This window comes from Periophthalmus magnuspinnatus, chromosome 16 (assembly GCF_009829125.3).
Source record: "Periophthalmus magnuspinnatus isolate fPerMag1 chromosome 16, fPerMag1.2.pri, whole genome shotgun sequence".
NCBI lineage: Eukaryota > Metazoa > Chordata > Actinopteri > Gobiiformes > Gobiidae > Periophthalmus > Periophthalmus magnuspinnatus.
In genome coordinates this window covers 3,126,956-3,138,699 of record NC_047141.1, presented here as the reverse complement: position 1 = coordinate 3,138,699, position 11,744 = coordinate 3,126,956, and the positions used below count along the sequence as shown (strand labels likewise).

Sequence of the window (11,744 nt, the reverse complement as noted above, 5' to 3'; positions counted from 1 at the left end):
TCCACACAACACAGATTTATTTTTATTCACATAAACATGAGCAGATGTGCTTTATTTGCACAAAACACTCACCTCCACCTCATGACATCATCAGGTGGTGGTTCCAAAGTGCTCATTTATTCACCTTCACCTTCCTCGTTTTGATCACGTCAGAGCTCGCGGTTCCTTCACTTCACAGTTCACTATGTTACATAAGAAACTCTGCACAGACAGGCCTGGGACTTGAACCCAAAACCTTCTCACTGTGAGGCCTAAAACTACAGCACAGTTTTACTAGAAAGTGACTCAAGTAACGGAGTATTACCCCCCTGTGTTTGGGACAGTCCTATGAAAAACAATAACATTGTTATGGAAACAAGCAGGTTACAGACCTTCTACCAGAAAAGTTCCACAGTGCAACTTTAACCACATTTCTACTCTACAGCTCAACATTTAAACTACATCAGGTGGTCCTCCCCCGCCGCCCCGGCACCTGCAGCAGCCCCTCCTGCTCCGTCTGGGCAGGTAAGGGGCGGAAAGGTGTGCGGCGGGCAGGTGTCCGGCGGGCAGGTGCAACAGGTTGTCCCTGGTTGTCTGAAGGTGACTGTTGTGGTTGTCCCTGGTTGTTTTTGGGCGTTAGGTGCGGTTGTCCCAGCTTGTCTTGGGGTGAAAGGTGCCGTTTTCCCTGGTTGTCTTCAGCTGACAGGTGCAGTTGGCCTTGGTTGTCTTGAGCTGGCAGGTGCGGTTGTCCCCGGTTGTCCTCTGGCAACGGCTGCGGTTGTCCCCGGTTGTCCTCTGGCAATGGCTGCGGTTGTCCCCGGTTGTCCTCTGGCAACGGCTGCGGTTGTCTCCGGTTGTCCTCTGGCAACGGCTGCGGTTGTCTCCGGTTGTCCTCTGGCAACGGCTGCGGTTGTCTCCGGTTGTCCTCTGGCAACGGCTGCGGTTGTCTCCGGTTGTCCTTGGGCGACAGGTGCGGTTGTCCCCGGTTGTTCTCGGGTAACAGGTGCAGTTCTCCCTGGTTGTCTTTGGGCGACAGGTGCGGTTGTCCCCGGTTGTCCTTGGGTGACAGGTGGGGCGGGTGGCAGAAGCTGGGCAGGCGCAGATCGTAGCGGTGTCCGGCGCTGTCGAAGGCTTTGTCATTCAAAGAGTACAGTTTGTCTGCAATATCATTCCTCACCACCAGGGCGAAGATTTTGGCGAGATACCGGTGTTTGGCAAAAAGCAGGTACAGCTTCTTCCTCCGCCACGATACGTAACGGCAGCGGTTGTCAGCGCGCAGCGTCACCTACAGGACAGGGTGAGAACTACAGTCAACATCAAAGCTTATCGTGTCTTGCCATTGGCACAATGACAGTGAGGGGGATTGTACTACAAATCCTTGATAAGATGTCATAAGAAGACTACCCTACCCTTTGGACCTCGTCTGCGTGTTTGTGCCCTGAACATTCTAAAGAGACATATATATATAGATACAGTATAAAGGCAGAGCGCCCCTAAAGGCTGCTTCATGTCATGGATCTAAAACTGGCACAAAGTTCAACATGTTCACTGACAACACTCTCTGGCCTCACTCGGGCCTCACTCGGGCCTCACTATCTGCTTGTGTGTTTGGGTTCACCTGAAAAATGCCCTCCTCAGACGGCCGCAGAGAGTCCCACTCTGGAGAGTCCAAGAACTGGAACGGATAAATATAATGAAGGAACTCCCCATTCACTGTGACTCGGATCCTGCAACAACAACAGACAACATCAGCAACAAAACACAGCAACAACCACAACAACAGACAACAACAGCAACAACACACAGCAACAACCACAACAACAGACAACAACATCAGCAACAACACACAGCAACAACATCAACAACAGACAGCAATTATAATTTTGTGCTGAAAATCAGATTAAGTGTTAATCTCATGTGGAGCCAAAGGATCCAGTTTTTGTGTTTTGAAAACACGATTTCAGGTCAAAAGTGTGAACACGGCCCTTTAAATTCTGTCTGTGCGAGTTCAGTCCACACGCTCCACCCGTCTCACTCTTATACATGTGTGTGCATTCTGTTAGCTTAAATTCTTGACTTTCTGTCTTGTGGTCGACACAGATTTGGATTCATGAAGATAATAAAATAAATAAATAAACAGCGCCATATTTAGGCCTGCGTTTGTCTCAAAACCATGTGACTTTGGGTCCTCCCAGGAACAAAGAGAACAATAGGCAGCCATTACAGGTAGAATAGGGTCATTACAGCTGTAACTGTAAACAAAAGCTCTTTACACTTTTAGTGTAATTAGCTCCTCCCTTCAGACAGACATAAGGCAGTGTCCAGCAGTAATCTGACCAGAACTGAAGAAGCAGCTTAAATGAGCAGCCAAATGTCTTCTCCCCTACAATGATTCGTCCAGTTGACAGATTTAAATCTTGTCTTTTGCTATTCACTCTCACATGTTTGAGTAACACTTTATTATTAGTCTGTCACATCTCCAAAGCTCAAAATGCTCTGTTCCACCTTGTGATGTCACATAGTGGTAGTTTTCTAGTTAACATCTTCTACCTTTAATTCAGTAGAGATCTGCAATTCCAGGACTGAAATGATCCAAATGATTCTAGTGAAGGTGTGTGGAGTTTAAAAACACAGTGGAGCACTTCTTGTATTGCCACATGATGACATCACAAGGTGGAACAGAGTGTTTTCAGTTTGAGAGAAGAACTAAGTCTAAATATGCAGGGTTTATGTGTTAAACATGTGTGAATGAAACAAAACACAACTCCAGGTCTGTTTGTGACGAGGAAACAACATAAAGAACATAACAAGTAGCGTAATGGCTTCTTTAACCTTCCCGCCAGCAGCACGGACAGTTTGTCTATGGCCGTTTTTCCTTCCATGGCGAAGCAGTGGTCCCGCTCCAGCGTGTGCACGTGCCGCTCGCTGCACGCCACGATCTTCCCGTACTGCGCCAGCGACACCCCGAGCCTCTTAAACACGCAGTTATACAGATCCTCAAAGTCTTTGTCAAACGTGACGCTGCGTAACCGGTAGGACACATGCAGCACTTGCCCCAAACACGTCCCAAAGAGCGCCAAGGTCCAAAGAAACGTGTCGGTGGTGCACGGGTCCGACCACGACCAAAGAGTGGAGCAGAAAAAGCCCAGCGTGAGAAACGTGAACAGATAGAGCAGCCCGTACAGCCCGCTGCCGCCCATCAAGCCCAAGAACACAAACATGTTCGCCAGCTGGAACACGGAGCCCTCGGAGCCGGCTCTCCAGCCCTCACACACCGGGAACGTGAACGGGGTGGGCTGCGCGCTCAGGTTCAGCGCCTCAAAGTCCGGAGGCTCCATGATTTTCAGCCTTAAACTGGACTAAAAAGTGCGAGAGAAGGACATGGCACCAACTTTACGCACGGTGGAGACGAGTGTGCCAGAGCGCGCGCCGCGGCTCCGTGCGCACCTGGAGCTGTCAATCCTGTCGTTATGGAAACGGACCGGAAACAGTGTAAACAAGAGGAGCCAATCACAACTTGAGCGTGAAACATGCGCGCGCGGGCAGATATGGACGTGTCAGACGCGTTTAATCTGACTTTACGTTGACTTTACGTAGACTTTATGTTATGAACAGGTTTGGGTAAATAACAAACAAATGATTATTTTAGAAAGGGACAAGTGTCAGAGCTAAACATTAAAGCAACCCTAATGTGTTTGTGTCTCGAAAGTTATATATGACATCACAACAAGTGCCACATGCTGACGGCGCCCCCTATGGACAGCTGCACATCACACTATAGCAGCACATTTTTTTTCATTTGTACCAAAATGACGACGCGACGCTGCCAAATCCTACGAGTATCACCGACTGAGAAAATAAAACTGGAGAAGGACATGCGTACCTCACAGTGGGCGTGTACGTCACAGTGGACGTGTACCTCACAGTGAGCATGTACCTCACAGTGGACGTATACCTCATAGTGGGCGTGTACCTCATAGTGGGCGTGTACCTCACAGTGGGCGTGTACCTCATAGTGGGCGTGTACCTCACAGTGAGCATGTACCTCACAGTGGACGTATACCTCATAGTGGGCGTGTACCTCATAGTGAGCATGTACCTCACAGTGGGCGTGTACCTCACAGTGAGCATGTACCTCACAGTGGGCGTGTACCTCACAGTGGGCGTGTACCTCACAGTGAGCATGTACCTCACAGTGGGCGTGTACCTCACAGTGGGCATGTACCTCATAGTGGGCGTGTACCTCACAGTGAGCATGTACCTCACAGTGGGCGTGTACCTCATAGTGGGCGTGTACCTCATAGTGGGCGTGTACCTCACAGTGGGCGTGTACCTCACAGTGGGCGTGTACCTCACAGTGAGCATGTACCTCATAGTGGGCGTGTACCTCATAGTGGGCGTGTACCTCATAGTGGGCGTGTGCCGGTGGAGGTGAAAACGGGTACAGTGGGAAATGGCATCTTGAAAATGAATTAAGAGATTTTCAGTGAACAGTACAGGGTCAGAGGTCACTCAACAGTACAGGGTCAGAGATCAGAGCTGATCACATGGTCCTTGCTTATTTGATGTGTTAAATATTCAGTACAATGGAAATGTTATTGTTTTGCCTGGAATATTCCACAGTTTGGCATTAAACATATGTATGCCCACCAGCCCAAGTTACAGATCAGCTCACAGTCTTTTTGTAGCAATAAAAACACATGTAATGAACAAAGACGAAATATTTAAAGCCACACTGCTGGCATAGATTCTCTATACTTTTTACACAGATTCATTCAGTCTGGTCCTCACGCTCTCCAAAATGTCTCTAGACAGAGCCAGACATCATCATCCAGTCAGATGTATTTATTTCTGTGGCTCCTCAGATGAACTTTATCTTCTCATGTTGACACAGAGCACCTTTACTCTTTAGCACTGATATTTTTCACAGTAATTCTGCAGAAACAGTCAGGGGGGTGTCTCAGTCTCTGTGGGGTTGCCTCGTGTGGGGGTGGTGTTATATGGGGGGTCCTCATTTTTCTCTGTTGTTGTTAAATCTATGGACTGCTCCAGTTTAAGCTGAAGGTGACTTTGACTCTAAAGATGTTTCCTGATGTATCTGGGACAGAGGAGACCCCCGAGCTCCACTCCCCCATCCTCCACCTCCCCTGCTCCCCTCCTCCTCTCCTCCTCCTCATCCTTCCCCTCCTCCTCCTCTCCCATCCTCCCCATATCCCCATCTGCCCTTCTCCCCTCTCTCTCTGGAGCTGTCCTGTTTTTCAAATGCAGAAAAAACGATTCAACATTCCTACTACTACTACTACTACTACTACTACTACTACACTACTACTACTGTTGCTGCTACTACTTTACTGTCTTAAAAAACAACAAAAAAAACAAACAAAACAAAAACAGAACTAGTTCATTTTACACAGTTTTTCCTCACCGACCTTATGCATTAGAACATCCTAATGACTCACCATGATGAGATTATAAGCTCTTTTCATAAATCCCAGAGACCAGAGGTTTGCTGTCTAGCTAATGCTAGCGACAACTAGCATACTAATCTGTGTATTTAACATGCTTGTACTGGGGCAGGACACAAACGAGGGAATGAGGCTCTTTGACAGGCCCCTGCAGGATCTGGGTGGAGTTTGTTTCTTTGGCCTGTAGGGGGTGCTCTCCTCAGTGTCTCCTGGCGTTGTGAGCTGTTGTTGTGAAAGTTAAAACTCCAAACTGGTGTTTGTGAAATGTGCCACTTCAGATTCCTCGTGTATTTATAGACCACAGGCCTCTGCCCTCACAGTCCAGCCAACAGCCAATTAGCACTAATGCAGCAAAGCATGATGGGAGTCCGCCTGAGGGAGCAGATGTGACCAATCAGAGCGACTTAAAGTGCACATGGCAGCTTTTCAGGTTCTTCTCATTATAAGTGATTTTAGTGGCATCAACCTTGTACTAAATGTGGACCAGGTTTTGAAAGTTTGTCAAGAAAAACTGAAAAAGACTTTTCAGAGTTTTAACCATGTTAGAAATCTACACGCCCACTGTGACACACTCACTGTGACACGCTCACCACTGTGACGCGGTCACTGTGACACGCCCACTGTAACACGCCCACTGTAACATGCCCACTGTGACACGCCCACTGTGACGCACCCACTGTGACACGCTCACCACTGTGACACGCCCACTGTGACACGCTCACTGTGACGCGCCCACTGTGACGCACCCACTGTGACACGCTCACCACTGTGACGCACTCACTGTGACACGCCCACTGTGACACGCCCACTGTGACACGCTCACTGTGACGCGCCCACTGTGATGCGCCCACTGTGACACGCTCACTGTGACACGCCCACTGTGACGCACCCACTGTGACACGCTCACCACTGTGACGCACTCACTGTGACACGCCCACTGTAACACGCCCACTGTGACACGCCCACTGTAACATGCCCACTGTGACACGCCCACTGTGACGCACCCACTGTAACATGCCCACTGTGACACGCCCACTGTGACACGCTCACCACTGTGACACGCCCACTGTGACACGCCCACTGTGACACGCCCACTGTAACGTGCCCACTGTAACGTGCCCACTGTATCACGCCTACTGTGACACACCCTTTTTGAAGTACACGCCCACATGATGACATCACAAGGTGGAACAGAGTGTTTTCAGTCTGAGAGAAGAACTCAGCTTAAATAGTCAGGATTTGTGTGTTAAACGTGTGAATTAAACAAAACACAACTCCAGGTCTGTTTGTGATGAGGAAACATTAGAACAGATCAGAGAATAGAGGAATGTGGATTATTTAAGGGTTGACCTCTGTGTGGGTCTGGAGTGGGCCCTTGACCTCTTTAAGCTCCTCAGTTTAATTATGGAGATGCAAAACTGTCAAATGAGGTAAAATTGTTTTCCTCTTTAAAATTTAAAAAGTTTAACATCATAAAACGTTTATGATGTTATTGTTTATGTGAAGATTTTTCAGTGACTTTGCTGCAGAAAGTGAAACACTGGTGAGTTTGAAACAGTTTGAAACATGTTTTTTTTATATGTGATGTGTTTCAGTGTCTGTGTGATGATGATGATGAGGGGGATGATGAAGATGAGGGGCTGTTACACGACACACTTTATAAATATGTTGGAGTGAAACCCGACTGCAGCATCCAGGGAGGGCTAAAAATAAAAAAGGGGAGGGGCTAAAGGATGGTTAGGGACAGGTCCGGGTGAGGAGGGGGTGGGGCTAAAGGACAGGGGCGGGTGAGGATTCTTTTGGCAGGGCACATGCGACTGAATATATTTGACCCAGTTTATATGAGCAAACTGAGACACACAGACAGCTCAACCAATGATGTTTATGTCAAGAGATTTGAACCATCAACCCTCAGATCAGAGGACAAGCGCTCTACCAACTGAGCCACTGTCGCCCTCTGTGGGTGAATGAGGTGTGTGTGTCTCTCTCCCCCTTTTCCACTTCTCTCCTCTCTTCCTCCTCTCCTCTCTCTCCCTGTCTCTTCCTCCTCTCCTCTCTTCCTCCTCTCCTCTCTCTCTCCCTGTCTCTTTCTCCTCTCTCTCCTCTCTTCCTCCTCTCCTCTCCTCTCTCTCCCTGTCTCTTTCTCCTCTCCTCTCTTCCTCCTCTCCTCTCTCTCCCTGTCTCTTTCTCATCTCCTCTCTCTCCTCTCTTCCTCCTCTCCTCTCTCTCTCCCTGTCTCTTTCTCCTCTCCTCTCTCTCCTCTCTTCCTCCTCTCCTCTCTCTCCCTGTCTCTTTCTCCTCTCCTCTCTCTCCTCTCTTCCTCCTCTCCTCTCTCTCCCTGTCTCTTCCTCCTCTCCTCTCTCTCTCCCTGTCTCTTCCTCCTCTCTCTCTCCCTGTCTCTTCCTCCTCTCTCTCTCCCTGTCTCTTCCTCCTCTCCTCTCTCTCTCCCTGTCTCTTCCTCCTCTCCTCTCTTCCTCCTCTCCTCTCTCTCCCTGTCTCTTTCTCCTCTCCTCTCTCTCCTCTCTTCCTCCTCTCCTCTCTCTCCCTGTCTCTTTCTCCTCTCCTCTCTCTCCTCCTCTCCTCTCTCTCCCTGTCTCTTTCTCCTCTCCTCTCTCTCCTCTCTTCCTCCTCTCCTCTCTCTCCCTGTCTCTTCCTCCTCTCCTCTCTCTCTCCCTGTCTCTTCCTCCTCTCCTCTCTCTCTCCCTGTCTCTTCCTCCTCTCCTCTCTCTCTCCCTGTCTCTTCCTCCTCTCCTCTCTCTCTCCCTGTCTCTTCCTCCTCTCCTCTCTTCCTCCTCTCCTCTCTCTCCCTGTCTCTTCCTCCTCTCCTCTCTCTCTCCCTGTCTCTTCCTCCTCTCCTCTCTCTCTCCCTGTCTCTTCCTCCTCTCCTCTCTCTCTCCCTGTCTCTTCCTCCTCTCCTCTCTCTCTCCCTGTCTCTTCCTCCTCTCCTCTCTCTCTCCCTGTCTCTTCCTCCTCTCCTCTCTCTCTCCCTGTCTCTTCCTCCTCTCCTCTCTTCCTCCTCTCCTCTCTCTCCCTGTCTCTTCCTCCTCTCCTCTCTCTCTCCCTGTCTCTTTCTCCTCTCCTCTCTCTCTCCCTGTCTCTTCCTCCTCTCCTCTCTCTCTCCCTGTCTCTTCCTCCTCTCCTCTCTCTCTCCCTCTCTCTTTCTCCTCTCCTCTCTCTCCTCTCTTCCTTTTCTCTGTTAAAATCACTGACAGTGTGATATTAAATGGTGGTTCTTGTTCTTCTTTAAACAAGTGAAATGACACTTTTTCTTTTTCTTCAGTAAAACTTTACAAAAATCTGTTCATTTTAGTCACAAAAGTTAAAAAAATCAACAGTCTCAACATCCGCTAAAGGATGGGTCAGTTGCACAAACCTGCAATTGACCCATCCTTTAGTGTCCTGGTCTGGTCCTGGTCTGGTCCTGCTCTAGTCCTGGTTTTGTCCTGGTCCTGGTCTGGTTCTGGTCTGGTCCTGGTCTGGTCCTGGTCTGGTCCTGGTCTGGTCCTGGTCTGGTTCTGGTCCTGGTCTGGTTCTGGTCTGGTCCTGGTCTAGTCCTGGTTTTGTCCTGGTCCTGGTCTGGTTCTGGTCTGGTCCTGGTCTGGTCCTGGTCTGGTCCTGGTCTGGTCCTGGTCTGGTCCTGGTCTGATTCTGGTCTGGTTCTGGTCTGGTCCTGGTCTGGTCCTGGTCTGATTCTGGTCTGGTTCTGGTCTGGTCCTGGTCTGGTCCTGGTCTGGTCCTGGTCTGATTCTGGTCTGATTCTGGTCTGGTCCTGGTCTGGTCCTGGTCTGATTCTGGTCTGATTCTGGTCTGGTCCTGGTCTGGTCCTGGTCTGATTCTGGTCTGATTCTGGTCTGGTCCTGGTCTGGTCCTGGTCTGGTCCTGGTCTGATTCTGGTCTGATTCTGGTCTGGTCCTGGTCTGGTTCTGGTCTGGTCTGGTCCTGGTCTGATTCTGGTCTGGTTCAGTCTGAAATGAAAAGCTGGACTCAGAGAGGACAATAGAAGAACAAGTGTTTGAAAGAGCAGAGGCTGAGATCTATATCTGACCTTTCTGTGTCCAGCCCTGGAGACCCAGGTCCAGGTTCGTCTCCATGGAGATGCCATTACTTTACCAGGAATATTCCTCAGTGTGGCATTAAAACCCTTCAGACTCCAGTGTGTCTGTGCATGTGTCTGTCGACTGATAAAATGAGCTTGCTTCTGGGAGATGGAGCATAAAGAGAAGCACGAGCCAGGCAGGGTTTAAAGGTCCTGACCCCACAGCTGACCCCTGTGACCTTTAATCCATGTCATAATGCTCCTCCTCAAAAACAGACCTGGAGTTGTGTTTTGTTTCATTCACACATGTTTGAGTTACACTATATTATTAGTCTGTTACATCACCCAAGCTCAAAATGCTCTGTTCCACCTTGTGATGTCATGAAGTGGTAGTTTTCAAGTGAACAGCTCCTTTTACCTTTAGTTCAGAGAGATTGACAATTCCAGGCCTGAAATGATCCAAATGATTCTTGTCATGGTGTGTGGAGTTTAAAACCACAGTGGAACACTTCCTGTATTACCACTTGATGGCATCACAAAGTGCAACAGTGTGTTTTCAGTTCTTCAGAGAGAAGAGGTTTGTAGGTTTGTTTGTTAAACATGATCCTGGAGTTTTTTATTTTACAAATGTGTCTCTAAATCAAGATATGAACATTAATAACAAACCAATCAGGTTTAATTGACAGAGTTGCTAAGTGCCCACTCCCTGCTAAACCAGTGGTGTGGGCGGGGAGGGGCGTTACCTTCAGCAACCTCGCTCCAAATTAGCCGCTATAACTGCTCTCACCTCAATGAGCTTCATTTGGAGCTGAAGCTGTGGGTGACGTCACACTCACTCAGTCCACTCCTTTATACAGTCTGTGGAGTGAACACATCAGATCAGTTCTGTGTCTCCCTCAGGCTTCATATTGTCTAGTCTGTGTACTCTTTAGTCTATATACTCTATAGTCTGTGTACTCTATAGTCTGTGTACTCTATAGCCTGTATACTCTATAATCTGTGTACTCTATAGTCTGTGTGCTCTATAGTCTGTGTACTCTATAGTTTGCGTATTCTGTAGTCTGTGTACTCTGTAGTCTGTGTACTCTATAGTCTGTGTACTCTATAGTCTGTACACTCTATAGTCTGTATACTCTATAGTCTGTGTACTCTATAGTCTGTGTACTCTATAGTCTGTGTACTCTATAGTCTGTATACTCTATAGTCTGTGTACTCTATAGTCTGTGTACTCTATAGTCTGTATACTCTATAGTCTGTGTACTCTATAGTCTGTGTACTCTATAGTCTGTATACTCTATAGTCTGTGTACTCTATAGTCTGTGTACTCTATAGTCTGTATACTCTATAGTCTGTGTACTCTATAGTCTGTGTACTCTATAGTCCATATACTCTATAGTCTGTGTACTCTATAGTCTGTGTACTCTATAGTCTGTGTACTCTGTAGTCTGTGTACTCTATAGTCTGTGTACTCTATAGTCTGTGTACTCTATAGTCCATATACTCTATAGTCTGTGTACTCTATAGTCTGTGTACTCTATAGTCTGTGTACTCTGTAGTCTGTGTACTCTATAGTCTGTTTACTCTATAGTCTGTGTACTCTATAGTCTGTGTACTCTATAGTCTGTATACAACATAGCTCTGAAGGCCTCTGTGTACATCTGATTATAAAGCATTTGTATCATCAACAAACCAGGAAGTAAGGCAGATGCACTGTCAACATGCTAGTTGTTGCTAGCAAATCTCCGCTCTCGTCTGAAAGCAATGAAAAGCTCTTATAAACTCATCATGGTGAATAATTATGATTTTCTCAATACAAAAGGTCAGAGAAGAGTAACTTTGGACCAAACTGTTTAAAATGAAATTTGTTTTTAAAACAAATCAGGTACAGCACCTGTAACGTCTGTACAGTCTCTGCTGCTCTCAAAGGCCCTTCAGAGGAGCTGATGAGGAGCTAACAAGGAGCTGATGATGATGATGATGGGGAGTAGGCGGGATGTAAAGAGTGTTGCCGTCGTCATGGAAACGCAGCATCTTTAACGAAGAGGCCGTTAAGTGGTCCCTGTGTTTGTGAAGGTCAGTGTGTCCTTCATGTGTTACATGGACTCTGGTGTCACAACAGAACCAAACAGCAGACGCTCACTGATCTGGCTCTTTCAGCCCCAAACCGATGTTGATACTTTGACTTTAAGAATCTGCTGATACTCGATAAGAACTGATACCAGTGTAAAGATGGGAAATGGCTCTTTCTTTCTATTTCCTTAAAA

The 11,744-nt window shown here is 47.8% G+C and overlaps 2 protein-coding genes across 2 annotated transcripts in view; both read right to left on the bottom strand.

The window, feature by feature from the left end:
- Positions 1–11,744, bottom strand: part of stx12l (syntaxin 12, like) — a 133,086-nt gene that overhangs the window by 106,316 nt on the left and 15,026 nt on the right. The window lies entirely within an intron of this gene.
- On the bottom strand, positions 2–3,432 carry popdc3 (popeye domain containing 3). The gene is made up of 3 exons (XM_033980668.2): positions 2,812–3,432; positions 1,598–1,706; positions 2–1,264 (listed from the first exon to the last, which is right to left on the bottom strand). The coding sequence occupies exons 1-3, from the start codon at positions 3,315–3,317 to the stop codon at positions 443–445; spliced, it is 1,437 nt and encodes a 478-aa protein (XP_033836559.1). The 5' UTR covers positions 3,318–3,432; the 3' UTR covers positions 2–442.

Bases quoted from the DNA above. Each gene is read 5' to 3' on its own strand.
- popdc3 (XM_033980668.2), bottom strand. From the start codon at position 3,317: ATGGAGCCTCCGGACTTTGAGGCGCTGAACCTGAGCGCGCAGCCCACC. The intron at 1,707-2,811 runs GTTAAAGAAGCC...TTGTTGTTGCAG, and splicing joins TCCGTGCTGCTGGCGGGAAG to GATCCGAGTCACAGTGAATG. The intron at 1,265-1,597 runs GTGAACCCAAAC...CCTGTCCTGTAG, and splicing joins CTGAGGAGGGCATTTTTCAG to GTGACGCTGCGCGCTGACAA.